The sequence below is a fragment of the Cheilinus undulatus genome, linkage group 14 (genome assembly GCF_018320785.1).
Source record: "Cheilinus undulatus linkage group 14, ASM1832078v1, whole genome shotgun sequence".
NCBI lineage: Eukaryota > Metazoa > Chordata > Actinopteri > Labriformes > Labridae > Cheilinus > Cheilinus undulatus.
The window spans coordinates 39,560,264-39,586,017 of NC_054878.1; the positions used below are offsets into that span (position 1 = coordinate 39,560,264).

A 25,754-nucleotide genomic window follows, 5' to 3' on the forward strand; every position below is an offset into this window, starting at 1 on the left:
AAAAACAAACAGTAGACTACTAATGACCCAGTCAAACACAGAGCTCAAGACCCCTACAACCTGCCATGAAAGTAGGCAAAAGTCTTTGAAAACATGGCCTTTAATTTTATTTGCAGGCTGCCTCATTAGCCTCCCAGATGAAAGGTGCTTCGCTGTTGTTACACAAAAAGGGTCTTGTTTCTATTTTTGCTCCAAGTTCAATACCGTGCAAGGATTTTCATACCACCAAACATTTGTTGCAAAAATAGCTGAGATGGAGCACAAAGATGCTATTCAGAGGTTGGAGGTGTTGCGTGGTGCTACAGGGAGGTCGCTGGTCTGCACAGAGGTGCCTCAGTTTGGTAGGGGATGAAGACGACAACATACTGTACCTCTCAGACCACCACTGATGTACTGTATAATGCATTTATGCTAATGGTAGAGTGCATTTTGCCTCCAAAGAGGGCACTTTAGTGTGCATTTTGGCTCCCAAGAGGGCACTTTAGCACGTTTTTCAACAATTGGGCCACGGGGGGGGGGGACCCCCGCTGCCCCCCGTGCACACACCACTGTTATTGGGTTATTTCATTTTCAACTAACCACATTGTTATACTTTACAAGCAACAAAACGTACCTTCACTATTGATCCCAGCAATGTGATCTGTTAAAAAATCTTACTTGCTTCGTTTTGGCATTTTAGAAACGTATTACTAAGAATGTAAGAGAGCTTTTGTGTCTCGTTTCTGGGGCTTTCATTTTCTTATATGTTTTTAAATTAATACAAATGGCTGGTGTCGTACTTTATGCCTTGTGTATTAAATAATGTCAGACAACAGCATAACTTCATTTATTTTCAACAAAGTACATGAATGTTGTAGTTTTTGCATGTTTTGTTGTAAGATATGGGCTGCTAGGTGATGAATGAGCGTCAAAATTGGAATGTGTGGCAACCATGTATTACTTAAGCTTTGAGGCGTGTATCGACCATGATTAAAATTACATAACCCCAAACATAGCAGCTGCAGAAAGGACATCAAGGTTTTAACTTAACACAACCATCTGTGTCATGCTGACATGTTGACTCAGGTTTCTTCTACAGTCTTGTTAACCTTTAGTATATACAAAATGTATGAAACACAGCAATGCTCCTCTTCCCTGAGATACACCATCTGGAATCTGCTGCCTTGTACTCAAGGGAGTCATGGAAAGAGGTCTGGTGGTTCTTATGTGGGCCAACGTGTTCAACTGGGCGGTAATGTGTTTCCTTTGAACAAGGGACATCCTTAACTCGTTCTTTCCGAACAGCAGTCTGGATCTGGCAGGAATTACAGCTGGAGGGATTGATGTCATGGAACAGAGATTGGGGTCAACAAAAACGAAAGAAGCAAGAAAACAGGAAAAGGAGACACCCCTAGGGGAAAATATTTGGGTTATTCACGCAATTTCTAATTGTACATATAATAAGAATCATAAAAAAAGTGGAAAATACAATTTGTCTGGTGGTTATGAGCTAAAAAGAAAGGGGGGAAAAGCCAATGAAGAGTATAGACATTATGAGGTAATAGGATTGTGGACACAAATCAATTTTTTTTGCACCAAAAACAGAAAGAAAAAAAACAAGAGGCTCATTTGACTCATCTTTTATTCACTTCCTTCCAATTTGTGACCCCAAATTGCAGAGTGCATATACATGTATAGCATAAGATACAATCAGCTGATAAATATAAAATTCAGTAAAATAGTACTCTAGTCATGTAAACTGTTTTTTTTTTCAAATCTATGACACAAGTGGTACAAATAACTACATGCCTGCCTGTTTATCTAAAACACCTAAAACACTTGGGTGCCTCTTATTTTTATTATAAATGCACACTCGCTTTGCTCGGCACAAGTTTGAGGTCAAAAGTGATGGTTTTTGAAGGGGTGAATGTGGTGAGGAAGTGTTGGCGAGCAGCTAAATCCACACAGGACATCTGTAACGGTTTCACATGGCAGTCTGGACATACGGTCCATGGGTTTTCCATGACTAAGTTTGAGCACTTCCCATTCTTATTCAAAGCTAACAGCCTAGTTTCCACTTACTAGAAAAACACAATCTAATTCTATGAATGTGTGAAAAAATGGAATACATTCTGCTATACTATTAAAAAATATGCAATGGGAAAATTCCAAGATATTCAAGGAATTCCAGTACCAGAGGGAGCTTTGTTTATAGTATGTGGATCAGGACTGCATAACTGAGCGCTACTTAAGCTGTCAAACTATGAATATTTGACTAACAATAAGAATATATAACTAAGTATAAATAAAAGCACAATAGAGAGCAAATTCTTCACAAAAATAAACATTAAAAAATGGATTAAGGTTCTAGAGGGTTGCACAGAGGATCAATCTGACATGCTTACAGTACAAAATATATACTTGCTTGCTAGTTTAGTGTCTAAATTTACACATGAAGGCATTCAAGTCTCACCATGACTGTGCATTCACACTACATGTAGCTTGATCTACAGGCTGCAAGTAATTTGCTTATGTGCAAACCAGTTAAACATCTCCCAAGAGAAAATTCAGGTTGGATTTCTACACAGCTTCATAATAATAATTCCTGGTAATTTTGTGTGCCACTTGTTGTGTATTAGGTGTGCAAGTAGTGGCAAGACAATGATATTGCACTTTTAAGCAAAGAGATAGCAACAATATTCTCATTTTGGCATTTTGTTCAGCTTTCAAATGCATTATGATGTGGAAGTTGTTTGGATCTGAACTACGAAACATGTTTTCTTACATCTGGATAGCGTGATTTGAAGCCTTTGGCATCTTTACAGCAATTGAGTGCTTTCTTCAAATAATGTTTTGTTACCCTAAACAAATATTTACTGCTTCTGCAATACCAACATGACAATATTTGGCTTTATTGTATACATTTTTTCCTATTTTTTCTGCGTATATACTTTATAGCAGGTGTAAAATGGGTTTCCACAACTTCCTTCCTTGTTCATTGTTAACCTTATGATAAATACTGAAGGGTAGAAAAGAAGGCATTACTTTCTCCGTGGAGCAGCTGAATCCATTGCTAAGGAAATTGGTTAGCTTTTAAGTCATTTCAGTTGGCTAGCTGGGTAAATGCACTATTGTAATGCTATAAAAGGTAATACCCATGCAGCAACATTGGGACGTGTAAAAGTAGGCAAAAACAAATGCCCCTTTCATACTATATCAAGTACAGCAATGCACAGCACTTTTTTGCTGTATTAAACATATTAGCCACATCAAAAACCTATTTGCTTCCTTTATTTTTCTAGCCAAACAAAGTTTTGATGCAGCCAACACTGTTATTTAACTATTGCACATCAGTGACGTAGCTACAGTTGAACTTCTGAGCTGATGACTATTTTAAAGATGGCTGTTTACACCATTTTAACATTTTTAAAAGGTTCCATGCCCTTTTAAATTGTAGTGTGTTTATATCATTTTTAGGGGTTTCATTTACATTTGTTTTAATGGAAACTGATGGCCCCTTAATTGTGTATGCAGTGATACCGTTTAACAGCATTAGCAGCAGCGGGTCAGAGAAGTGCAGCCTTTCAAGAAGCTAATAGAGTGAATGCACAGTCAGGGAGAGCACGCACAATCTTTGAGGTTCAAACCCTGCTAGCTGTAGTGGGAAGGGATATATGGCAGACAAATAAAGAGGTTCAACCTTAATCAAAGACTAAAGGGAGCTTTCTAGTGGGATTGGTGGGTGGTTGGGTCGGGGGCACCAGCACACAGTCGGTGAGATAATGTCTTAACAAGCCACAGAAGATAATTACAATAATGTAATGTGGTCAACTTAAGATCTGGTGTTGTTCAATCTAGACTTGATGTCTGTGGTCATGGCAGTGTGGTCCATCTTCAAAGTGAATGATAATGAGGATGATTCATTCAGAGCCAGGACTGGTCTGGGCTGTGGGTTACCAGTTGTCTAAGAAGTCGAATCCAGTCTTCAGGATGCTGCTGCTTGTGTTGAACTGTGGAGAAGCAGACACAGAAGAACCGTTAATTATGGTCAAAGGCTTGAAAGAAAAGTAAAAAAAAAAAGCTCAGTGCAATATTACTTCATTATTGCTAACAAAACGGTTTCCATGTTTTGATATTTAAGCCTTTACAAACATTAACTGACCCGTATAAGAAAAAATAGAAATTCAAGACTGACCAGACACTTCTTATGGTTTAATAATGATAATTCAGAGGAAATTAAAATACAATTTTTCTAGAAAATGTTTTTTTTGGCCTTTTTTTTCCATTCACAGCATGTCAAAATTTGGTATGGGTTTACGGGACCTTTCTTATGCGCAGGTTGAAAAAAAAGCTAAACATCTTGTTGTCTGAACATGCCATACAGGCATTAATATCAGGGTTGAACAATACTGACATAAAAAATATAGACATTATGCTAGTTTTTCTCACTGCCATATATGTTTTTGTCCCCCCCCCCCCCCCAAAATAAATAAAGCGCATAAATGACATGCCTCTATTTAAATGTAATAAAGGTCCCTTATTTTAATCTTTTAAGACAATTTTATATTGGTCTCAGAGTATTTTGCACAATATGTGAGCTTTAAATTCTAATAAAACAGTGAAACATTTTTCTCTTATTGTGTCTTTATATCATTTTTGGTTTTCGAATATTACACTGAGACAGAGTAGGGGGACAGAGCAACCCATTTTTTCATCAACACTACAAATAAGCTCCCCACTACTGTGTTCCTTAAATGTCATTAACCATTTCTAACAACATTCAAAGTCACTTTAGCCAACATGAAAAGGCCCAAGAGTGCAACTGATGGCTAAAATCCATCTGACTATCGCACGTCATTGCGATGTGACTATTGCGCATGGACACTGCAACAGAAATGCAATATACTGTTCAGCCCTAATCAATATTGTTCAATTTTGACTTGAGTTATATTGGAATTCTAAATGCTGGTATTGTGATGACTCTAAAGACAACCAAAAAAAGCATAACGTCTCTAGCCTCAGCTACTTCCGGTGCAGGGAGATTGTAAAAAGGTCAATGATGGGCTTTCAATTATATCCATAGAGGTCTGTAACATCTCTTTCCCTCATGCTCAACAGCTTTACATCACATTTCATTTATCTTAACTTACACTGGTTTCATATGAAAAACTAAGATTCACACTAAAGCTCTTTCTTTTCACACATGCATAACATTTCCAAAAAAAAAACCTTAATGACACCATTAATTCAGTATTTTTCCTGCAAATTTCAACAAAAAATTTGGGTGAGACAATGTGTGAATGCAGTTGGAGATCTTGCAGCAGGATGAAAATTCATCATTGGAGAGAGAATTTAACAATAAGCTTCAACTAGTGGTAAGTTTTATAAGCAGGTAATGAAATGGAACAGCATTAAACTTTTCTGCCTGCTGGCATGTTCCTTTCCTCTCTTTTGTTTATATAATAGCAGAAACTTTCATCATTGCATCAAACTCTGCTGTTTGCCATTTCAACGTGTCCTTTTTCTGACAAACAGGGAACTCTCCAGCTGTGAGAACATGTGAAAAAGCATCTTAGGCTGGCCACACACTACAGGATTTTGAGCCTGATTTGGGGCAAGATTTGCCTCCCCCGATGATTGTGGGGGCGTATCCCGAGAGAAGCCTCGTCACAAACGACTGTTTGTCTGAGTAGTCTGCATGTGTGGTGTCAACACGATTGTTGTACTGCTCCAAATGGCTTCGTAGCCTCTAAAATCCTGATTCTAGGTCATAGTGCCACTGACGGAGTACCCACAACAACCAATGAGAGCGAGCAGACCGGGTAGCATCACAGCCAGATCATACGTACTTTCACAGCTCAAAACCATGAACACAACTTTAACTTAATTTCAGCCATGATTTCATCCTGAGTCTTTCCCTTGTATTATGATTTTTGCTTCACCTGTAATGTACGCCAGGACAGCCTGTTGTGGAGAGACAGCAAGACGGTATTGACAGACATCCGTGTTTTTTTTTTTCTTTCTTTTTTTCTGAAGTCACGTGATCACGTGAGGTCGTTGGCAGGTCGGCAGGTGTGTGGTCTCCAGTGATCTGACAGTCTGGCTGAGTCGTCTAGTGTGTGGGTTCAGAGGATTAAAGATGAAAAATCTTTGGAAATTGTCCTGAAGTCTGCGGTCTCCCACAGTTTAAAAATCGTTCCAGATTAAAAAAATCGTCTGGTGCGTGGCCGGGCTTAGGAAGATTTCAGGGGCAGGTTTAATGAAATCTTCAGCAGCACATACATGATTGCGGACTGAACAGCCGGACAGAGACCAAAAGGGTTGGTTTGATTCCGTTTTAGTCAAAACTGGGCCATTCGTGTTACATCACAGTCTCTTTTTCTCTACTCTACTCCCCATGTATGTCATGGATAAACACGCACACAAACCATCAAACAGCTGTATTAAAATCCAAGGGGAGGCTTCTTGCTGTAGAACTGTGTCAAAGAACTGCAGTCTTAAAATACCTTAATACTCTTGTTTAATAATTTCTTTTTATCGTTGATCCATCTTTCCTAATCCATCTTACCTAGCTTACCTAATCCAATGACACACTTTCTCTCTTGATGCTTTTATTTGAAGATTTATTTTTTGTCTTATAATTGAGCCTTTGTTTTGCAAATGGTCAGAAATGGTAGATGCATCCATTCCTCTCAAACAAGTTAACACTAATTTATTGCAAACACTGTAAGGTAACTTATCCTGTAAACTGCTTTGGTCATCCAAACCCTTAAAAGACCCTCACAGATTGCAGTAAAAAAAAAAAAAATTGTTATTGGTGTAAAATGATCCATAGACAATTACAGCCTATAACCATTGGCACTGAACTTGTTTTTGGCCATCTACAGCTATCACAGCTGGTATTAAACTTTGATTTCCCCTGTGGACTCATGGAATGTGATTTTGGCTTTGGCTCCAACACTGTTGCATTTAGAAAATATTCAAAACAAACTTTCCTTGCGGCTGAGAACAATATTTGTTTTAGAACTCACCTGGCCAAAAGTGGGGCTGGAGGCTAAACCATCATCCCCCTTCTCTTTCTCTCCGGGGCTTGACTGACTGGGGGACTTGGACAAGAGACTGGAGGAAAACACTTCATCCAGGGTGTTGCTGACTGATGGTAGGGTGCTCTGAGATCGCTCCCAGCCTGCAACCGATGATGACATGCTGACCGGAGGGGCCGGGTTTGGAGATATGGAGATGGATGCGGGCGTTGCGCTGACAGCGACGGGAATGGGAGGTGGGGGAGCAGGAGGTTTGGGGGCTCGCTGCTTAGTGGACCTAGCTGGGGCAGGAGGGTGAGGGTCTGCTGCCTCAGGCTCTTTGGAAGTCTCCTGTAGAAGAAGAAATGTCATACTGAGTAGGTATTTTCATCATCAGAGTTAGATTTATTGCATTAAACACACAGTTAAGATACTTTGAGCTTGGACATATTATTAAATTGAGTGTCAAATGAAGGGTTTAATTTAAGACTCATTTCTTCAAGGCTGATTATACAAGAATGACACACAAAGTGGGTGTTTATAGAGGGAAAAAAGCTCCCAAAAATCAAAGCCAAAACAAATATAGAGGAAAGAAGAGAGGGAGAACACCCAAGTAGAAAATTCAATAACAATCTAGTCACTATATTGCTGATTTTGACAGCAAATAGCCGGCCTTTTCTCTCTGCTTCTCTCCCACTTGTGGAGACTTTAAGCTATTTCTATTTCAGGAAACAAGAGCTCTGTTAGTCGTGACAACCATTTGGGAAGAAATTGTTTCCAGTCTGTTGTTTGTTAGGGGCTGTAAGGATCAGAAATATAAACTCTGTGTCTAAATCTATAAGCAAACTTTCCGTGCAGCTGTTGTTTTAATTGAAAAGGTCACCAGCTAGAAGGAAACACTCGGATGAAGCTTACCTGTCGGAGGTAGGATGGGAGGGATTTCTCTCCCTTCTCAAGGGATTTGATCTGGCTGGGAGTTAGGGACTGGAAGTCTGCTTTTTCTCCCTCCAGCCTGGACCTCTCTGAGGTGATCTTCCAGAAAGATGACTCTTCCTCTGGCCGACGTCCCTCACCAACAGACACCTTCAAAATTACAAAAACATGTTTAGTCTAGGTTGTGTTAAGATAGCATCGTCTGTTACATTCACTAAGGATGGAAAAAAATAACATTACAACAGCAGTGTGACTGTATGACGGTCCAGAGTGATTAAAACCACTGAGAAGTTTGTCTACAGAAAGCATTTTGTCAAACTGTGGCATGCTGTAATAGGTATTTTGTTTAAAGTTTGTAATCATCTTAATCTCAAAAGGTATAAACACATGGGACGTTTAGACCATATTATTCTGTGTCAGTGCTGCTGTCTATGCTGAAAGCATAACAGAGCCTTTACTAAACTTTGCCAGTGCATCACATATGATTGTTTGCAGAATACCAAGTGATGCTTTAAACTTTATTTTGTTTGCAGTCTATATATAAATATTTTTGGGCCAACACTATAAACTATTTACTGGACCTTGGTTCCTGGTGCAGTCTTGCTCTGAGGAGCCTTTGCAGCTTTTGAGTCTCCCTGTGACGTTGTAACCCCCTGTTCTCCAGTGCCAGGTGCCACGCTGAACTCCAGCTGGCTCTGAAAGATGGAACCAAGGGTCACAAAAACATGCATAAGTTTCATCAAAATGACACAGGAACCCAGGAAACAAATCAACTCATCTGTTTGCTTTAAACTGAAATATATATTTCTCAAAATGACACAGGAATTGTTGATAACCTTCACAACCTACAGAGATCATGCAAGATTGTCACCGCCTCATTCTTCATTTGGTTTGACAGTTTTGTTTTTTTCTCAATGAAAACTGACTTTATTGAGGCTTTAGGTTGTTGCTGAAACATTTGCAACATATATTTGCTTACATTTTAATGACAAAATGAACAATAGTCTATAAAAATGTTGACACATGACTTTATAGCAACAAAAATACAAGATTTTAACACAGCCATGTAACACCATTCTACCCTTGAAGTCCCTTTAACAGGCTGACACAAAAGAAACAGTATTTACCTTTGTTTCCCATGAGAAGGGGGCAGAGTGCTCATCTTGCCAGGTAATATCCTCAACAGAAAAATACATAATGTGGTTAGGTTTTCAACAAATATAAACTAAAAAAAAACAACAACAACAATTTCAGCACATTACATTTGACAAAAATGTACAAAGCAATATTCTCTCTATTAACACAAAGGGGACACAGCTAAGGAATTGTAAACTTTTCCGTTTTTGTTGCCATAGAAGGTAAATTAGCAAAACATTTTAATTCATGAATGGACTGCTTTCTCAAAGTAAATTTGGCAAATGAAAAAAAATCAGTGTTTTCGTTATATTTTTGGTGAATGACAAAAACATATTAGTAACATCGTATGGCAAACCCAGTATCGCGATACCTTTAATAACATGAGGGTGTATTCTTTCATTCCTACTGTACACGGCAAATTAGTGTGTTGTGTTACATTAACATGAGATAAGTCTAAATTTTAATTGGAAACCTGGTAAGAAAATCCACTTTTAATCAGTTTATTCCATATTTATTGTCCTAACGTACCTAATTGCCATGACATTACGCATCAGGTAGCCCCTGTGACGTATGCCTGCATATTTTAACGGCTACGTGGCTAGTTAGCAACCATGACAACATTAGCTAGTACGGCCTCCTAAACGACTATAAAGCTACATAACATGTATTCAAATGAATGTAAAGTACCTCCTCTCCAAAGTGAACGATCTTCTGACCCGTCTGAATGAGCAGTTTAGGGTAACAGACCACTTCTTCACGGTCAACTCTGTGCATAGCATATCGGGCTCGGATGTGAGGATCCATCATCCAGTTGTCGATAGCGGTGTCCTGCTCTTGCGGCGTCATTTTCTCCCAAGCCGAGCCGTGCTGGGCTTTAATTTTCTCCCGTTCTTGCATAATTTTCTTAGCCATGGAGTTGATGGAGGAGAAATATTCTAACTTCTTCTCCTCCATCCTGTGGGCGTCGAGCCCCGCCATGGTTGCGGCGGCCATCTTTAGCTGTGACCAGCTGTTGTTATTGTGGGGAGGAGGAAACCGGTGTTCGTCGCTATGAGGAGGGACTAGTGTTAAAAATGTAAGTTCAGTTCAGTTTTCTGTGTTAATGGCTCCATCTTGTGGCCTTTACTAGTTGGAGGATGCATTCAGAACCAGGTAGGTACTGATAAATATGGTATTTGGCTTTATGTGTCACCTGTTGTCTGGAAATCAGCTTCAGCTATGAAAGGAACAGACTATTGAGTCACAGTTTCAGCGTCCTTTGCATTAACCTAAAATATTTGGTTTTCTTTGCCACTTTTCAGTACTTTATTGTGTCTGTTAAATCATTGGCAAATAAGAAAGTTATAAATAAGTCAATGGGTAACCACATGGTGCGTACCCATATGAATATGGCCTACGAATCAGAGTATACACTCACTGGCCACTTTATTAGGTACACTTACAGCATATAGACATGGTCAAAATGATCTGGTCTGGTCTCATGAGTGTTGTTTTCTGCTACAACATGGAAATGGCATGACCATGGCACATGCAAAGTCACTTAATTACATTTCTTTTCTATTCTGATGCTCTGTTTGACCTTGATTGGTCCTCTAGACCATGTCTACATGCATAAATTCATTGGTTGCTGTTGCCATGTGACGGGCCGATTTAATGAGTACTCAAACAGGTGAACTTATTGAAGTGGCTGGTCAGTGTAGCCATGCATGCATACATACATGTAAGTCATACGTAGACATGTACCACTGCAAATTAAACAGAAATCCGTAAACAAAAAACATAGGCTTTTATATTTTCTTTATCAAGTTTTGCAATTTCCCATCTCAGTTTTACAATATACAGTGCATGGTTCAGCAAACACTTACATTTTTATTTTATAAGTTACCTTCTCCATAACATATGTACCTTTACTGATTCTATCTACTTCTACAAATGGTTGTCTGTCTCTATATGTCAGCTCTGCTATTGACTGGCGACCCCAGTCCAGGGTCTACCGTAATGATAGCTGGGATAGGCTCCAGCCCCCCCCCCCCGATCCCGAATAGTATAGAAAATGGATGGATGGAGGCTGTGGTGAAAGCCTGGAAAAGCATCACAAAGAAGAATGCAAAAGTTTGGTGATTTCAGTGGTTCACAGGCCGGATGCAAGCAAAGGATTTGCAACTGAATATAAAGTTTTATTCACTTTAAATCTATTTTAAGTCTATCTGTCCCAAAAAAACATATGCATAGTTGCTTAGATATAGAGAGTGGTTTCGGCTTACCCACTCCACTGACTCTATGATTCCTCATTTCGCTAGTTTATTTGGTCATCCATCCTTTAGCCTTTGTTGTCTCAGCTTGTTGGAGGCATGATTCTTCACTGCCCACTCTTGATTAGAGGGAGAGTCTCTGAATAAATAAGCAGAATGCACACCTCTTGCAGTCCTTTTTTAAAAATAATTTATTTTATAATCAGTTACAAACACAGCACTCATAAAGCCATTTTCAAATATGAACAGTAAAAATAAAAACAGATTTTACTTCACATATTTACAGTTATAACAGACCTAACATTAAGTCTTAAGTCTTAAAAAGGGAGAAGAAGTAGCACTTACAGCACAAACACAGAGCTTTAAACAGAAAGAGAGGTGAAATGGCTTCTTAATGGCTTTCATCCAATACAAACTGATTTACAGACGCTGAGGTGTCACCAGCTGGGTCAAGTTCAGTGTGCCCTAGTTAGGACACTCTGACAATCAGCCCATAAAAGAAGAAACCTCACTGATGCTAATGATCACATTAACTAAGGTGCCACTTGGTGGTGCCCATATATAAGTTATATTTACAAAACATCAGCTCTGTAAAAAGTAAAACCACAATACTCAAATTTTTAACAAATTTAAAAGTGACATTTTAATACATTGTATTTTTTGTGCATTTTCTATTATGTGCATTTCTATTTGCGAAAAGTCTACAATCTGCTTCATTTTCAGAGATCTTAAAGCATCAAACAAATAAATAACTCTCAGAGAGCCACAGCCTCTTGCAGATTAGAACTATTAGTCACGTCTTCATCTAACCTCCTTGCAACCTTGCGCCTGTTTACATTTGCTCTGTGAATCTTAATGGTCTCCTTCAGGCTGTGTTAGGACTGGCATCAGAGGCTCAGCTTCTCATTTTTCAAGACTGCCACCAGTTAAACGTGGGTGCATGGCAATAGCAGCGGCTGGCACAGTTTTAGACCTCCGTCTGGATGAGCGGGAACATGCCAAGTATAAGATTTCTACCAGGTTGAGAAAAAGAGAGACACAAGCCACCACCAGCATGAAAATAATGAAAATGGTCTTTTCTGTGGGCCGAGACATGAAGCACTCTACGGTGAAGGGACACGGGGCCCGGGAGCAGACGATCCTAGGGTTCATGACAAAGCCGTACAGATAATACTGTCCCACAATGAACGCCACCTCCAGAACGATTCTGAAGAATATGGAGGTCATGTAGTTTCCCAGCAGGTTGCCTTTCATCTTGATTTTGCCTTTGTCGTCTGTGTACTTTGGTTGTTTGGCAATTTCACTGGGGTGATTCTTCATGTATTCTCTCATCTTATTTTCTTTGTGGATGACGTGGATGACGTGACCGAGGTAGATCAGCGTTGGTGCTGAGACAAAGATAATCTGGAGAACCCAGAATCGAATGTGCGAGATGGGGAAGGCGTGATCATAGCAGACGTTCTTACAACCAGGCTGTTTGGTATTACAGACCATATTTGACTGTTCATCCCCCCACACCTGTAACATTCAGAGGAGAAATGTAAATCAGTATTCAAACATGAAATGGACGCAGATTTGACCTATTTTCTTTTGCAGCATTTATTCATACAGTACCTATAAAAACTATTTCACACTTTTATTGATAAATCAACCACGATCAGAATAATTTGGCTTTTTTGACAAAATTGTACAAAAACCTCTCTAATGTCAAAGTGGAAACAGATTTCTACAAAGTTATGCCAATTAAACAAAGGTATGTAATATAAAATAAGTGATTGCATAAATATTCACCTCCTTTAAAGTGACTGACCTAGGTCAACAGAGGTCCAGCCAGCTGGTGCTAGTAGTCCCACAGTTAGTGAAACAGGGATCACCTGAGTGGAGTGATTGTTATTGTAGTATAAGACACCAGTGTCTGGAAGGTCCAGTACCTGCAGTATTCCTGGTTACCATTACACCATGAAGACAAAAGAACACTCCAAACAGTCTGTTCACACAGACTCAGTGCTGTGACTGCAGCAAAAGGTGCATCTACTAAATACTGACTTGACGGGGGTGAATATTTATGGAGTCACTTATTATATATGTAGGACCAAAGACATTTAAGGAATGAGTCAATAGACTGCTAACTATAGACAATTCAAAGATGACACTGGAACACACAAGCCATTTTTTGTGATTTAATAAGTTGTAAAGGACTGATGTTTCCATGCACATCACTTCATTAGAATCAAACCTGACCTGGCTGCATCCTTTGAAGGATGTATCCTTTGAAGGATGCTTCCCCAAAATAAGACAGCAGAAACATGCCATCCAGAATTATGCGAAAAAAAAACAAAAAACAAAAAAAATGACCAAAAGGAGATGCTGACCTTTTCTGCTCCGGCTCCCAGGATCATGATCCTGAAGATGAAAAGCACACTGAGCCAGACTTTCCCAACAACAGTGGAGTGAGACTGGACTTTGTTCAGCAGAGTGGACAGAAACCCCCACTCTCCCATGGTGTCTGATCTGAGGATGAAAACCCACACAAAAAAATTACATACATTTTTTTTTTTTGCTATTTTCTTCTTAATTAATTATAAATGATGGATTTACCATCACTAAAATCCCTAATATGACATTGTCGCATTGTATGCTTTGATTTTCGTATAAACTGAAATAAAAGACCATGCATTTCTTTTTTTATTTTAACCAATTTTATGCATATATTTTACATAAATGTGCAAACTACACAATTTAAAACCACTTAAAAATACTCTATGTTTCTTGGAAAGCATCTCACGACCCCCACTCAGTGTTTTGCAACCCCCCAGGGGGGTCCCAACCCCCACTGTGGGAACCACTGGTCTAGTAGACCCAACAAAATGTCAATATTTGTTACTAATGGCTCATAGCAGTTTAAGAAGACAGGGGGTTGCATTCTGAAATAGGCAAAATTGAATAAATGTGTACTTTTGTTGCACTAGGCTTAAAATAAAAACAATATTGCTTACATTTAGATTGGACAATGTCTTTGCTGTTGATGACTCTGGGCCCAAGGAAACTTTACCCTTTCACCCTCTTTTGGGCTTACTTGACTATCCAGCAAAAATAATCAAAAGACACTGTGGGGATCTTTGAGTTTTTGAGGATTTTGGCACCCCCTTGTGGACAGGGCATGCAGTATGCCAACTTATTGCTAAATATGACATGCTGGATCAAAAAAGTGACAGTTCTACTGACAATCTTAAATGGTTTAATGTCTTCATCATCTTATATGTCTATATCATTTAGACCTGATGACTTTAAAGCTTTTAAATATAACTTTTTAAAAATTAAACAATAAAAATAAAACACTCAAAACTCAGTAACCCATCGTGATTTGTCATCATGAATTGTCTTCAAAGAGACCTTTATGTCATCTTGTAAATTTAAAGAATTAAGACCAGAAAGTTTATATGTGAAAACTTCTTATTAACAAATCAGGCATTGTTTTGAAGCTGTAAAGTAGCATCAGCAAAACCAATCTGTTTTAACTGTTTCCAAAAGACATAAAACACACCATTGTGTGCTGTAAATGTTCAATTAAACACACTAATGACAACGTAAAGTTCCTTTTGGCTTCAAACACATGTTATAAAAACCTCAGTCTTCAGTGTAGTATTGAAAGTTCCTTACATAAACAGTGATATGAAATCTGCTGCATATATTCTTACTAGATGTGATGATAGAAGATGAATTTGTATCCCACGGATGTTAAAATATACCTGTAAAGTTGTGATGGGGAGAAAGTCATGCTTACATGGTTAAATTTAAATCACTATTGAGACCAGTTAGAGTAAAATTGATAAATGATACTAAGATTTTTATCTGGTTGTGTTCACAAAGTAATACAAGATTTCACCTATTTATTATGGACAACGAATCAGTTTAAAGGAACATGTGTAAATACTCTCACAGTTACAGCCATCTACCCAACACATGGTTATATCAAATGCAGTGATTCAGAATCAAAAAAAAATACCACTACATTGAGGTCTAAATTCATCACACTGTTTACAATGTACAAGAAAAATTACCATAAAATTAAAGGATTATATTTGAAGATCTTACCTTTAAGTGTAAAACACCTCCGTGCAGACAAACAGAGCAGCTGTCAGCTGTTGAGCTTGAATGACAGAAAACTGACTGAGCTCAGTCCAACCTGTCTACGGTACCTTGAACTTTAGATGGGATGAACTTGCACAACAGACAGTGTCACGTTGTGGTGACATCTGGATTTGATAAAATACCAAAGTAGACACATTTTGGGCTCAGCACTAACAAGAATGTGTGGGTTAATGATTGGCAGTGCTGTAAAATTGATAAAACTCTCACAATCAGGATTTTTCTACAGATGTTATGCAATTTTTTCCCCTCTTATCATTACGGTTGATACAGCCCACCAAAGCTTGTGTTTTCATAGAATAAACTACGTGCAGGATAACAAGAACACCTGTGCTCACTAATGCAACCCAGTGCAATGAATAGTACGTGACAAATGAACGGCCACGTTTATTTCTGTACACACTGTGTCAACAAGACTTTTTGACTGATTCACCAAAAGTTCGGGTGAATAAGTCGCACAGGAATGCATGGTTGAAGGGACGTTTTAACCGAATTCAGACGTGTGTATAAGTCCTTGTGTTTTTGTGCAGCTTCTGCTGTTTTTTTTATGAATGTATTTGATCTTTGTCATGTATCACACCTTGTTTATGCTCTGTTCAGCTGATATAGCCTAAGCATCCTTCACCTTATATGAACCTGCCATCAGTACATATGGCTTTTAGCTGTCTATTTATCAACCACACTGTAAAATCATAAAGATGCAGTCAGGTTGCGTGCATAAGTGGCTTATAAGACATTACTTGGCACCTAATTCAAGTTTCTTTATGCCGGAATAACAAGAAATTGACTATTTAAGGCTCTCATGTGTGTATATTTTATGATTTCTTCACCCATTTGTGATTTTAAGTGAAGTTTTTCTCCTAATTTGACTTATGGATGCACTAAATTTAATTGCTAATCTGCAATTGTTATTCTCCTCAACTTTCTGATATATCTTTAGCACAAGACCTGATTTAATCACATTTTTGAGAGAGCAATTGAACATATTGATAATGAAATAAGTGTAAATAATGATAAAAAAAAGGGAAAAAGAAAGTAATGGTGACATGTTTAACAAATTTTAATCATTTATTACAAACAATACAGCATACAAAAGTGCATTTAAAACACAGTAGACTTTACAAAATCATAATCTTCATTTTTGCATGTAATTTCAAGTCTTTGACAACCAGTGTGGCAATAACTTAAAGAAAACATTTTTAAACCTGACATAGAAATCTGCACACTCATAGATTAGAAAATGAGCAACATAAATACATCAGCAATATTGCACAGTTTCCATTATTTTCTCATTTATAAGTACAAAGTTAAATTCTTACAAAGTGGCCTAATAAGAGGCAGCATACATCAAATTTTCTGACAAAGGCTTCGCTTCAATCAAGCTTAAACTTGAAGCTCAGTCATGATTTGTGCGCCACATTGTAAGAGTTTTAGAGTCTTGGTTTGGACGTTTTAATGATTGCTCAGTAGTTTCTTCTCCTCTTTGGCCCCATCCAGACTCCCACCCAAACTGCTGCTCTCCATATCCATGTTCAGCTTATTCTGCTTGAGCGTGTCCTCTGTAGTCGGCCATTTTGGACCCGAGAGGCTGGCTGGGTTTTCTGCCGAAGTGATGTTGTGAGAACGAGGCCTGGACCCACACCTGACCTTGCTACAGAGCAGGTGGAAGACCTCGATGACGTTCAGCAGCAGAGAGACGCAGGCCATCACCAGCATGAAGATGATGAAGATGGTTTTCTCTGTGGGTCGGGACATGTAGCACTTCACGGTGAAGGGACAAGGATCTCTAGAGCAGGGGAACATTGGGACCATGATGAAGCCGTACAGGTAGTACTGACCCACGATGAAGGCTGCCTCGATGATGATCTTTACGACCAGCTGGGTCAGGTAGGTCCCGAGGAGTTTCCCCTTGATCTTCACCTTTTCTTTATTGTTGCTGTCTATGGACACTTTGAGCTTCCTGCTGTGCTGGCTCAACTGCTTATCCCTCAGCTTTTTCTCCATGTGGATGATGTGCATAGCATGGCCCAGGTAGACTAGAGTTGGCGTGGACACAAATATGATCTGAAGGACCCAGAAGCGGATGTGCGAGATGGGGAAGGTCCAGTCGTAGCAGACGTTCTCACAACCAGGTTGTTGAGTGTTGCAGATGAAACCCGACTGCTCGTCGCCCCAGACACTCTCAGCACCAGCACCCAAAACCATGATCCTGAAGAGGAAGAGGACGCTCATCCATATCTTCCCGATGACCGTGGACTGGGACTCCACCTTTTTCAGCAGATCCGATAAAAATCCCCAATCTCCCATTGTTGTTGGTGATGTTCAGCTACAAATCTGTGACACAGAAGAAGAAATCCTCATAAGCTCAGGCATAATAAGATAACATCTTTCTCTGCAATGATAGTAAAACACACCTTTATTAACTAAAACAGTAACCTTCAACGAGTATTAAATCAATTTCTGCTTGAACAAAGGCACACATTGTTCAAAGACAAGTTATCAGAAGAACATTAGAGCCCCATTGGATCCTGACTTAGTTGGTCAATAACCTAAAACAATAATTAAACAAAACTTTGCAGACAATTGTACAGCTCTGAGAGTTTTTACTAATGTGAAGTAGTAGACTTAGGAGGGAAAAACAAGAGCTACTGTATGAAAAAAGGAAAAGTTAAAAAAAGAGCAAAAACACTGATAAATGCAATCATGAGAAGTGAGATATATTTTCTGAAACTATAAATTTACAATATAAATGTCTCATTGCATAAAACATAAAAGTTTAACATGGGGAGGGTTCCTGATGCCTTTGCAGTATGTCACTAATTATTAAGAAAAAATTCACACAAATTTAATTTCTACACTTCCAGTCTGAAATACTTCTCCTCAAGCTTCATTAATCACTCACCACGTATCTTTTCTAAATCCTACAAATCCTTAAACAAAGCAGAGAACAAGAACAGCTGCTTCTTACCTGCTGACCGTCTACGAAAGCACTGCCTCTATTGGGAGCCGAGCTCTAACTTAAAGTTGGACCTTGGAGTTTTGTGGCTTGTGGGTGAGGACAGCGATGAGAGAGCAAATTCTTATGCAACGCATCTGGCTCTAAGGTCACGTTTCACCCATCAGCAAATTGGTGGAAAAAAGTTGGATAAAGACGAGAAGTGGAGAAAAGATGTGTAATAATTGACAGGTGTTCAGTATCTGGGGGGCCAGGTCTCTGAGGAGCGGTCCAGACTGTTAAGGATAAATACAGCTCCTAGGAATGTTCTGCATGTATTTGATAGGAGTTTTGAATGACTTGACTTGAATGTCTTTTTTATGAATTCAAAAAACAAGATCTCTTTAAAAGTGCATTCTTATTTGTCTTGACATTAATTTTGACCTGTACACACTTAGTTCAAGAACACTTTGTTCAAAAAAAGTGAAGAAATCACATTTTTTGAGTGTCAGATTTATTTATTAATACTGTAGATGCTGTGATTGATCAAGACCGATCATCATCGTCTGATTTTTATTAAAGAAAGTGATTGGTAGATCAGAATGAATGATTTTAGTCCCCATTAAACACAGATGACCCTCTGAGGTTAATACTAAGGTGTCTGCAGCTGAGAAGCTCTGTGTATGCGCTGTAGTCTGATTATATAATTGAAATGCAGGCTAGTATTAACTGATATTTCTTGCACATGAAGGACAACATTTTCAGCCTGTGTAGGACAACATTTTCAGCCTGTGTAGGATGTCATTTTTAGCTAATAGAGGACAATATTTCCAGCTGATATAGGATAATATTTACAGCCAATGTATGAAAGTAATTTCCGCCAATATAGAACTATTTTTCAGGCTGATAAAGAAGAATATTTCCAACTAATATGTAAAATTATTTCCAGCCAATATAGGATAATATTTTCAGGGTGATATAGGATGATTTTTCCAGCTAATATAGGACAGTGTTTCTAGCTGATAAAGCACAACATTTCCAGACAATATAGGACAATGATAAAAGCAAATACAGAATGACATTGCCAGCTTATAAAGGACAATGTTTTCAGCTGAATTATTTATTAAAATAAATTTATTTATATAAAAGCAAATTTTTAAAAGCAGATATAGGTTGATTGTGGTTGACACAGGGCAATATTCCTTGCCAATAAAGGACAGTATTTCTAGCTGATATATGACAATATATCCAGCTGATACTGGACAATATTTCTAGCTGATTAAGGGCAATATTTCTAGCCAATAAAGGACGATATTCCCAGCTGGTATAGGATGATATGTCAAGCAAATGTTGGAAAATATCTTAAGCCAATATAAGGCAATATTTCCATACAATAGAGGACCATATTTGAGCTAATATAGGACGTCATTTCCAGCTTGTAAAGGATATTTCTAGCTGATATAGAACAATATTTCTAGCTGATTAAGGGCAATATTACTAGCCAGTAAAGGACGATATTTCCTGCCAGTATAGGATGATATGTTAAGCAAATGATGGGAAATATTTCAAGCTAATATAGGACAATTTCTCCATCTGGAATGGGTCGATAGTTCCAGCCAATATCGGATGATGATTCCAGTCGATGAAGGCCAATATTAAGAGCAAATGTATAGATTGTACATATCAGCAGAATTTTATGATATCTGCCCATGCTGATATTATGCTCATAGAAGTGTGTGTCCCAATAAGTAAGTATTACTATAAGAATTAATACCTTTCAGAGTGCTGGTTGGATTGAAAGGACTTCTTAACTGAGGACTATAACCCACCAGTGGAGCTGGGCAGCTCGATTGTAGGGCTGTGTGCCCATCACCTGTCAGCAATCACTGCAGGCTGACAGCTCAACTACCATATAACAGCTAGCAGAAGTGCAAAGGCTTCATGGCAAAACATATTGAACTACAACATCACACAGCTGCAAATAAACGGCACCTTGTGAACATTGCTGACCACAGAATAATTTGTAATGCAGAAGTCTGGGAGAGACTTACAAAACAGACTGCATCTTCTCATCCGGTGCAACCTATAATCTGGATTTTACGGTAATTAAGGATATTTTTCAATCAAAACCAGCTCTCCACAGGATTTATTGGTTGAATGGCATACCATCTTTAAATGCAGGATTATGACCTCATGAGGGAGAAAAGCTGTTAAAAAGTTGTGCTGCCTGCCTGGTTTGAGGCTGCTTACACTGGTGTATGGACAATTTTGCAACTAATGTCTGTTCCACCTGGCCCAGTGTCCCCACAAAATAGCAATCGGGTATGAAACTCTCTGGGTGTTATTGGTAAATGAAGACTATTGTCCACAAATTCCCTGTGGTGATCTATGTAGTGGACATTTTGTACATGGAAAGTTTACAAAGCTTGATGTCAGTATAGGATGCCTGCAAATCATTTTAAGGAGTGTCAAAAGAATATTTAGTAAGAGAGATGAAGAAAAAGCTGTAGTTCTGATCGATGATGCTTTCCTTAGAGTCAGTGCATTTCAAAGGCAGATTAGGACAAGCAAAAAAACATGACATCACTTCACAAAGTCACCTTTGAAACAACTCAATAAATTCTACATGATAGTAAGGACAGGGCAACTGGAAATGATCTGATTTGAACCCAAATTTGATGAGTTTATTGACTTAAAATTGTAACAGCAATGTATGAAATCATTCAAAGAAAGTACACCTAGCTGGAGAAAAACTTAATGTCAGACTTTATAAAATGATGACTGTGATGAAAATGTTAAAGCATTTGTGTCAGTAATGTTAAAAGACATAAATCTGAGCTATATTTTGCATGTGACTGAGTCCTGTTTACCTAAGCTGGTGACCCTGCCCCCACCAAATCTTTATTTACTCTGCACACCCCCCCTTTCCTTTCCTAACCAAAGTAAAAACACACATTTACTGGACGTCAAAAGCTTTGGTCCCGTATTGCTTATCGCTGCCTCCATGCTTCAGATATGAACCTCCCCCATGTTGTTCTCAGGCGTCACACTCTTGATTGTCTCGCTGACCCCGTTCACCCCTAACTTCCGTCCTTGGAGCTCCAACTCCAGGTTGATGCTATTTTGGATCACCTCATCATCTAGGCTTTTAAACGCCTTCCTTTCTGTAAGCGGGGGTGTCACAGGTGTCACGGTGTAGTCCTGCCTCCTCGCCATGCACTCTTTCACAGCTTTCACACACAGATAGATCAGCTCAACCACGCTAAGGAAGAGGGACACGCACGCCGCCACCAGCATGAACCAGATGATGACAGACTTCTCCGTAGGCCTTGACAGGAAGCAGTCCACCTGGTGGGGGCAGGGGGATTTTTCACAGACGTATACAGCACTGAGGGTGAAACCATACAGGAAGTACTGGCCCACGATGAACACAACCTCCAGGATAATCTTGGCAACAAGGTGAAGGACGTAGCTGCGGAGAAGGCGGCCACGGATGCTGATCTTGCCAGTGCTTTTGGTGTACTTGGGGACTTTGAAGGCCCTCCTGAGGAACAGGCTGGTTGGGTCGTCTAGCTCAGCTTGCTTCTTCATCCTCTCTTTCATCTAAGATTAGAGAAAGGAAACAAGATTAGAAAATTTCTCAGTAACTCAGAAAAGACTTGAAGTTTATTCCAAATCAATTAGGTACACAGCCATAATCTCAACAGGGTAGTGCTGTCCCAAATCATGCGCTGCTGTTTTGCACTTACTGGAAGTGACGATGATCAACCCATCCCTTTTTTTACCCTTTTAATGGTGAAATGCAAAAATAATTAAGAGAAAAAAACTTATTTTCAAAGCTTTTACACCAAAAACTTGGACAACATCATACCAGGCTAAAACACCATGGTATGATTTCACCATCCCTGTAGAGTTTCCAAATCAAACATTCTATTACCAAAGATAACATTATTCATATAATGTCAGTACAATAGTAAATAGCCAGGTTGCTGCTGGCCCCTCACTACTTCAACACAAACCCTGCTGCCAATGTCAGCACTTATGTATGAGACCCAGTTTGGGTTGGCAGGACAGCCAGATTAGAAAATAAAAGGGTCAATGCAGGTGAATTACTTGAACATTTTCAAAATAACATTCCCTGCATATTGTGGGCAATCTTAAAGGATGACTTTGTGACTTTCAGAGCAGATTTTTAGGTCAAAACAAATGCCTTTTTTGAGCACACCTAGAGCCCTCAGCTCCCTCTTCCTCCTTTCCTGCCTTCATGGCAGTCTGGCTGCGGACTGCAGATCTCAGATGGCCCCCTTACACACCGCTATGGTAAGAAGCTGTCTCTGTCAGGGCAGAAATACATACTAAAACTTTCACAACATAAAATTTGATTAAACTTACAGTTAGGGTTAGGGTTAGGGTAAGAGTTAAGGTAAGGTTAGGCTACCAAAAGGTCATATTTAAAAACCTGACCTGCAAAACCAGATTACAAAATGTATAATGAGGCCAAGTGAACAGTCTGCTAAAAGCTTTTCCTCCAAGAACATTCTCTGCTAAGGTTTAAGTTAACAAAGTGATTTTAGCTATGCACATAAAGATGCTATATAGCTAATGTAGTTTAATCTAAAGCTAACGAAGCTATGTAGCTATGTTAGGTATGCAGATAACATAGGTAAATCTAAACCAATGTTAACTACAAAGATGAGATAGCTAAAGTAGCTTCATAAGTATAGTAGCTAAAAACTAAAGCAAACGTAGCTACATTAATTTATGCTCTGTTTGCTAAAGCTAAACCTGTTTTAGAAGTTGTTATGTGAACAGTGGCTCACTTTAGTGTCATTAGCTTCAGCCTAGGCTACCATGGCTACACTGGCTTACGCAGTAAACTAAACTATGTAGCTAGCAAAGCTATGTTAGCTTTAGCTCAAGCTAACAAAGCCAAGGCAATCCACCGTTGTCATAACTACTTTAACAACAGGTCTATATAGATAATTTAATCCAAGATTAGACATCAGACCTTTTTATGTTTTATTTATGAATTTTTTCTTGGTCTGTGATGATTATGAATAAAACTGAATTAATAAAAAAAATGTTTAAAACGTACTTGCAAATTTTGTCCTTTCTGTTCTGCCAATAGTGGTCTGCAAGAGGGGCTGAGATCTTCAGTTCGCAGCCAGACCCCACGGAAAATTATTTTCTTTAGTTGTCCCCCCAAAACACAGCCTCTTTGGGTGGCAGGACCATCTCTCTTGCCCCACATGATGAGAGGGCCAGTAGTTAGGGAAGGAAGGAGGGAGGGATTGATGCCAAAAAGCATATACAACAAGTTTGAGCCTCTGAGGTGAAACCTAATCAAGCTGAAGGAAGTGTTGTCCAGTTGGTGTGAACACAGCGCTAAGAACAACAAACCCAGAGGGAGTTCACATTACTCCACAATATGTATACTTAATTTAATCATATTAATTTTCACACCATCGCATATTAAGCCTGTACATCTGTGCAAACCATTATAATTTTGCAGTACCAACCTAAACTCAAATTTTACAACCTTCTAGTGTCATACAGGCTTGTTGCAAACATCCACGCCAACCTTCAGCAAAATTACCAACTATGGGATTGGCATATCTGACACACTGAGCACAGCAGTCATGCTGCCAGACTACACCCACTGCAGTGACACACCTTCTTCTCAGCGTGGATCACATGAAGAACGTGGCCAAGGTAAAGAAGCTTTGGAGTAGCGACAGCAATAATCTGGAACACCCAGAAGCGAACGTGAGAGATGGGGAAGGCGTCATCGTAGCATATGTTCTCACAACCGGGCTGCTGAGTGTTGCAGACAAAGTCAGATTGCTCATCGCCCCACACCTAGACAAGAACAATAAAGAGATAATGTCATAAACTTGAGAGCTGTACAGAACAGTAAAAGAATATTCACTTCCTTGTGCCTAAAAATGCTAACTACTTGTGTAATGCTATTCCTGGCTTTGAAGATATTTCTTTGTGATTCAAGTTTTGAGACATTTCATGTCCAGAGGCTTGTTCCAGCTTTTATGAAACTCATATTAGCACCAGTATTACTGTTCCCCACAAGCTTCCTTTGTTGTGAACGTGACCCAGACCTTTTCAGCGCCGGTGCCCAGGACCAGAATGCGGAAGATGAACAGCACGGTGAGCCAGACCTTGCCAATAACCGTGGAGTGACTCTGCACTTTATCCAGCAGGCGGCCCAGAAGATCCCATTCCCCCATTTCAGTCGCCAGTTGTCCTGCTTTCTGTGCGAGAAGAAAAATGCTAAGAAAACGTACTGTGACTCACAAAAACATGAAATAATCCTAATTATGCACAGCGCTGAAAAAGTTGGGCCTTGACTGGATTTGAAATTAAGCATTTAGAAAAAAAAGATGATGCAGAAATCCTTGTATGCTGTAGAGTTAGAGCAGACCGACTCCCTACAAGGCTAAACGTTATCTTTTTTTTTTTTTTTTTGCAGGCTTTTTCTGCTGATAGACACCACAGCTGCTGATTCCAGGTCCTCAAAACAAACATATCTGTTGGAAACTGAGACCTACACCTCGGTAAATCCCAACTATTGAAATGAGCACAACCAGTTATGCACTTTAAAGATGCTTAAATTCGCCTTGTATGCATTCAAAATATCCATAATGAGGGGTTTTATCTTTTAATTGTTCCTATTAAAATTGTGCCAATTTTGTAGAGCAACATTTTGTTGATGAAAAAAGTGTCAGTCTCTTCAGCTGAGTCTTTAACTTGTTGATAATTTATGCTGATAGCATGTCCACTCGAGTTTAACTTTTGCATTTACACTGCTGTATCTGTTCCTTACAGTATATTCCCCCTCCTTATAACACAAACATAAAAATTACAATTATTTCATTTTTTTCCTCTTGAACGTGCCCAGAACAATGTAATGCTTTACCTTTGGTTAAAGAACAACAGACAGGATTTCATATCAAAATTAGACTTACCTGTTGAACAAACCCACTGAGAAAAAAGAGCTGAATGAAAAGACAATGTTTCAGGGGGATGAAGAAGAGAGAAAGTGATGAAGAAGCTGCCCTTCCATTGCTTGCTGGCGTCTTATCATGAAGGACACCATCCTTCCCACAACAACCATCCTCCAGTCTTGGAATAATTGTGGACGAATGATGGGTACAGACAAAACTATCAGAAGTTTGACCTTAAACATGCATTTCTAACCGACTAGCTTGTCTTTTTTAACACTATTTCTGCAAAAACCCTGCATGACATTAGGCCAAACAACACAGAAGAAGACACAGACACAGAAGAAAAATAAAAATACTAAGAGGATACATGCACAGCTGTAGTTCTGCT

The 25,754-nt window shown here is 39.0% G+C and overlaps 4 protein-coding genes across 4 annotated transcripts; all 4 read right to left on the reverse strand.

Annotated features, from left to right (window-relative positions):
* Window positions 1-1,604: 1,604 nt before the first annotated feature.
* On the reverse strand, window positions 1,605-10,101 carry c14h1orf198 (chromosome 14 C1orf198 homolog). The gene is made up of 6 exons (XM_041805336.1): window positions 9,759-10,101; window positions 9,062-9,112; window positions 8,516-8,629; window positions 7,917-8,084; window positions 7,011-7,352; window positions 1,605-3,989 (listed from the first exon to the last, which is right to left on the reverse strand). The coding sequence occupies exons 1-6, from the start codon at window positions 10,062-10,064 to the stop codon at window positions 3,933-3,935; spliced, it is 1,038 nt and encodes a 345-aa protein (XP_041661270.1). The 5' UTR covers window positions 10,065-10,101; the 3' UTR covers window positions 1,605-3,932.
* A 1,397-nt stretch (window positions 10,102-11,498) lies between these two features.
* Window positions 11,499-15,509, reverse strand: LOC121521386 (gap junction Cx32.2 protein-like). The gene is made up of 3 exons (XM_041805337.1): window positions 15,419-15,509; window positions 13,696-13,834; window positions 11,499-12,841 (listed from the first exon to the last, which is right to left on the reverse strand). The coding sequence occupies exons 2-3, from the start codon at window positions 13,822-13,824 to the stop codon at window positions 12,227-12,229; spliced, it is 744 nt and encodes a 247-aa protein (XP_041661271.1). The 5' UTR covers window positions 13,825-13,834; window positions 15,419-15,509; the 3' UTR covers window positions 11,499-12,226.
* Window positions 15,510-16,526: 1,017 nt separating this feature from the next.
* Window positions 16,527-18,494, reverse strand: gja13.2 (gap junction protein alpha 13.2). Its single transcript, XM_041805512.1, has 2 exons — window positions 18,441-18,494; window positions 16,527-17,806 (listed from the first exon to the last, which is right to left on the reverse strand). Exon 2 carries the CDS (start codon window positions 17,777-17,779, stop codon window positions 16,925-16,927), a length of 855 nt encoding a protein of 284 aa, XP_041661446.1. The 5' UTR covers window positions 17,780-17,806; window positions 18,441-18,494; the 3' UTR covers window positions 16,527-16,924.
* Window positions 18,495-21,066: 2,572 nt separating this feature from the next.
* gja11 (gap junction protein, alpha 11) lies at window positions 21,067-25,467 on the reverse strand. The gene is made up of 4 exons (XM_041805475.1): window positions 25,388-25,467; window positions 24,521-24,673; window positions 24,081-24,266; window positions 21,067-22,010 (listed from the first exon to the last, which is right to left on the reverse strand). Exons 2-4 carry the CDS (start codon window positions 24,647-24,649, stop codon window positions 21,417-21,419), a joined length of 909 nt encoding a protein of 302 aa, XP_041661409.1. The 5' UTR covers window positions 24,650-24,673; window positions 25,388-25,467; the 3' UTR covers window positions 21,067-21,416.
* Window positions 25,468-25,754: the final 287 nt, after the last annotated feature.

What these genes read in the sequence shown, in the direction of transcription:
- c14h1orf198 (XM_041805336.1), bottom strand. Translation starts at nt 10,064, where the DNA reads ATGGCCGCCGCAACCATGGCGGGGCTCGACGCCCACAGGATGGAGGAG. An exon ending in TCGTTCACTTTGGAGAGGAG is followed by an intron (nt 9,113 to 9,758) that starts GTACTTTACATT and finishes TTTTCTGTTGAG; the next exon opens with GATATTACCTGGCAAGATGA. An exon ending in CCAGCCCCACTTTTGGCCAG is followed by an intron (nt 3,990 to 7,010) that starts GTGAGTTCTAAA and finishes GCTTCTCCACAG; the next exon opens with TTCAACACAAGCAGCAGCAT.
- gja13.2 (XM_041805512.1), bottom strand. Translation starts at nt 17,779, where the DNA reads ATGGGAGATTGGGGATTTTTATCGGATCTGCTGAAAAAGGTGGAGTCC.
- gja11 (XM_041805475.1), bottom strand. Translation starts at nt 24,649, where the DNA reads ATGGGGGAATGGGATCTTCTGGGCCGCCTGCTGGATAAAGTGCAGAGT. An exon ending in TGGGCACCGGCGCTGAAAAG is followed by an intron (nt 24,267 to 24,520) that starts GTCTGGGTCACG and finishes GTTCTTGTCTAG; the next exon opens with GTGTGGGGCGATGAGCAATC. An exon ending in TGATCCACGCTGAGAAGAAG is followed by an intron (nt 22,011 to 24,080) that starts GTGTGTCACTGC and finishes CTCTAATCTTAG; the next exon opens with ATGAAAGAGAGGATGAAGAA.
- LOC121521386 (XM_041805337.1), bottom strand. Translation starts at nt 13,824, where the DNA reads ATGGGAGAGTGGGGGTTTCTGTCCACTCTGCTGAACAAAGTCCAGTCT. An exon ending in TGGGAGCCGGAGCAGAAAAG is followed by an intron (nt 12,842 to 13,695) that starts GTCAGCATCTCC and finishes TGAATGTTACAG; the next exon opens with GTGTGGGGGGATGAACAGTC.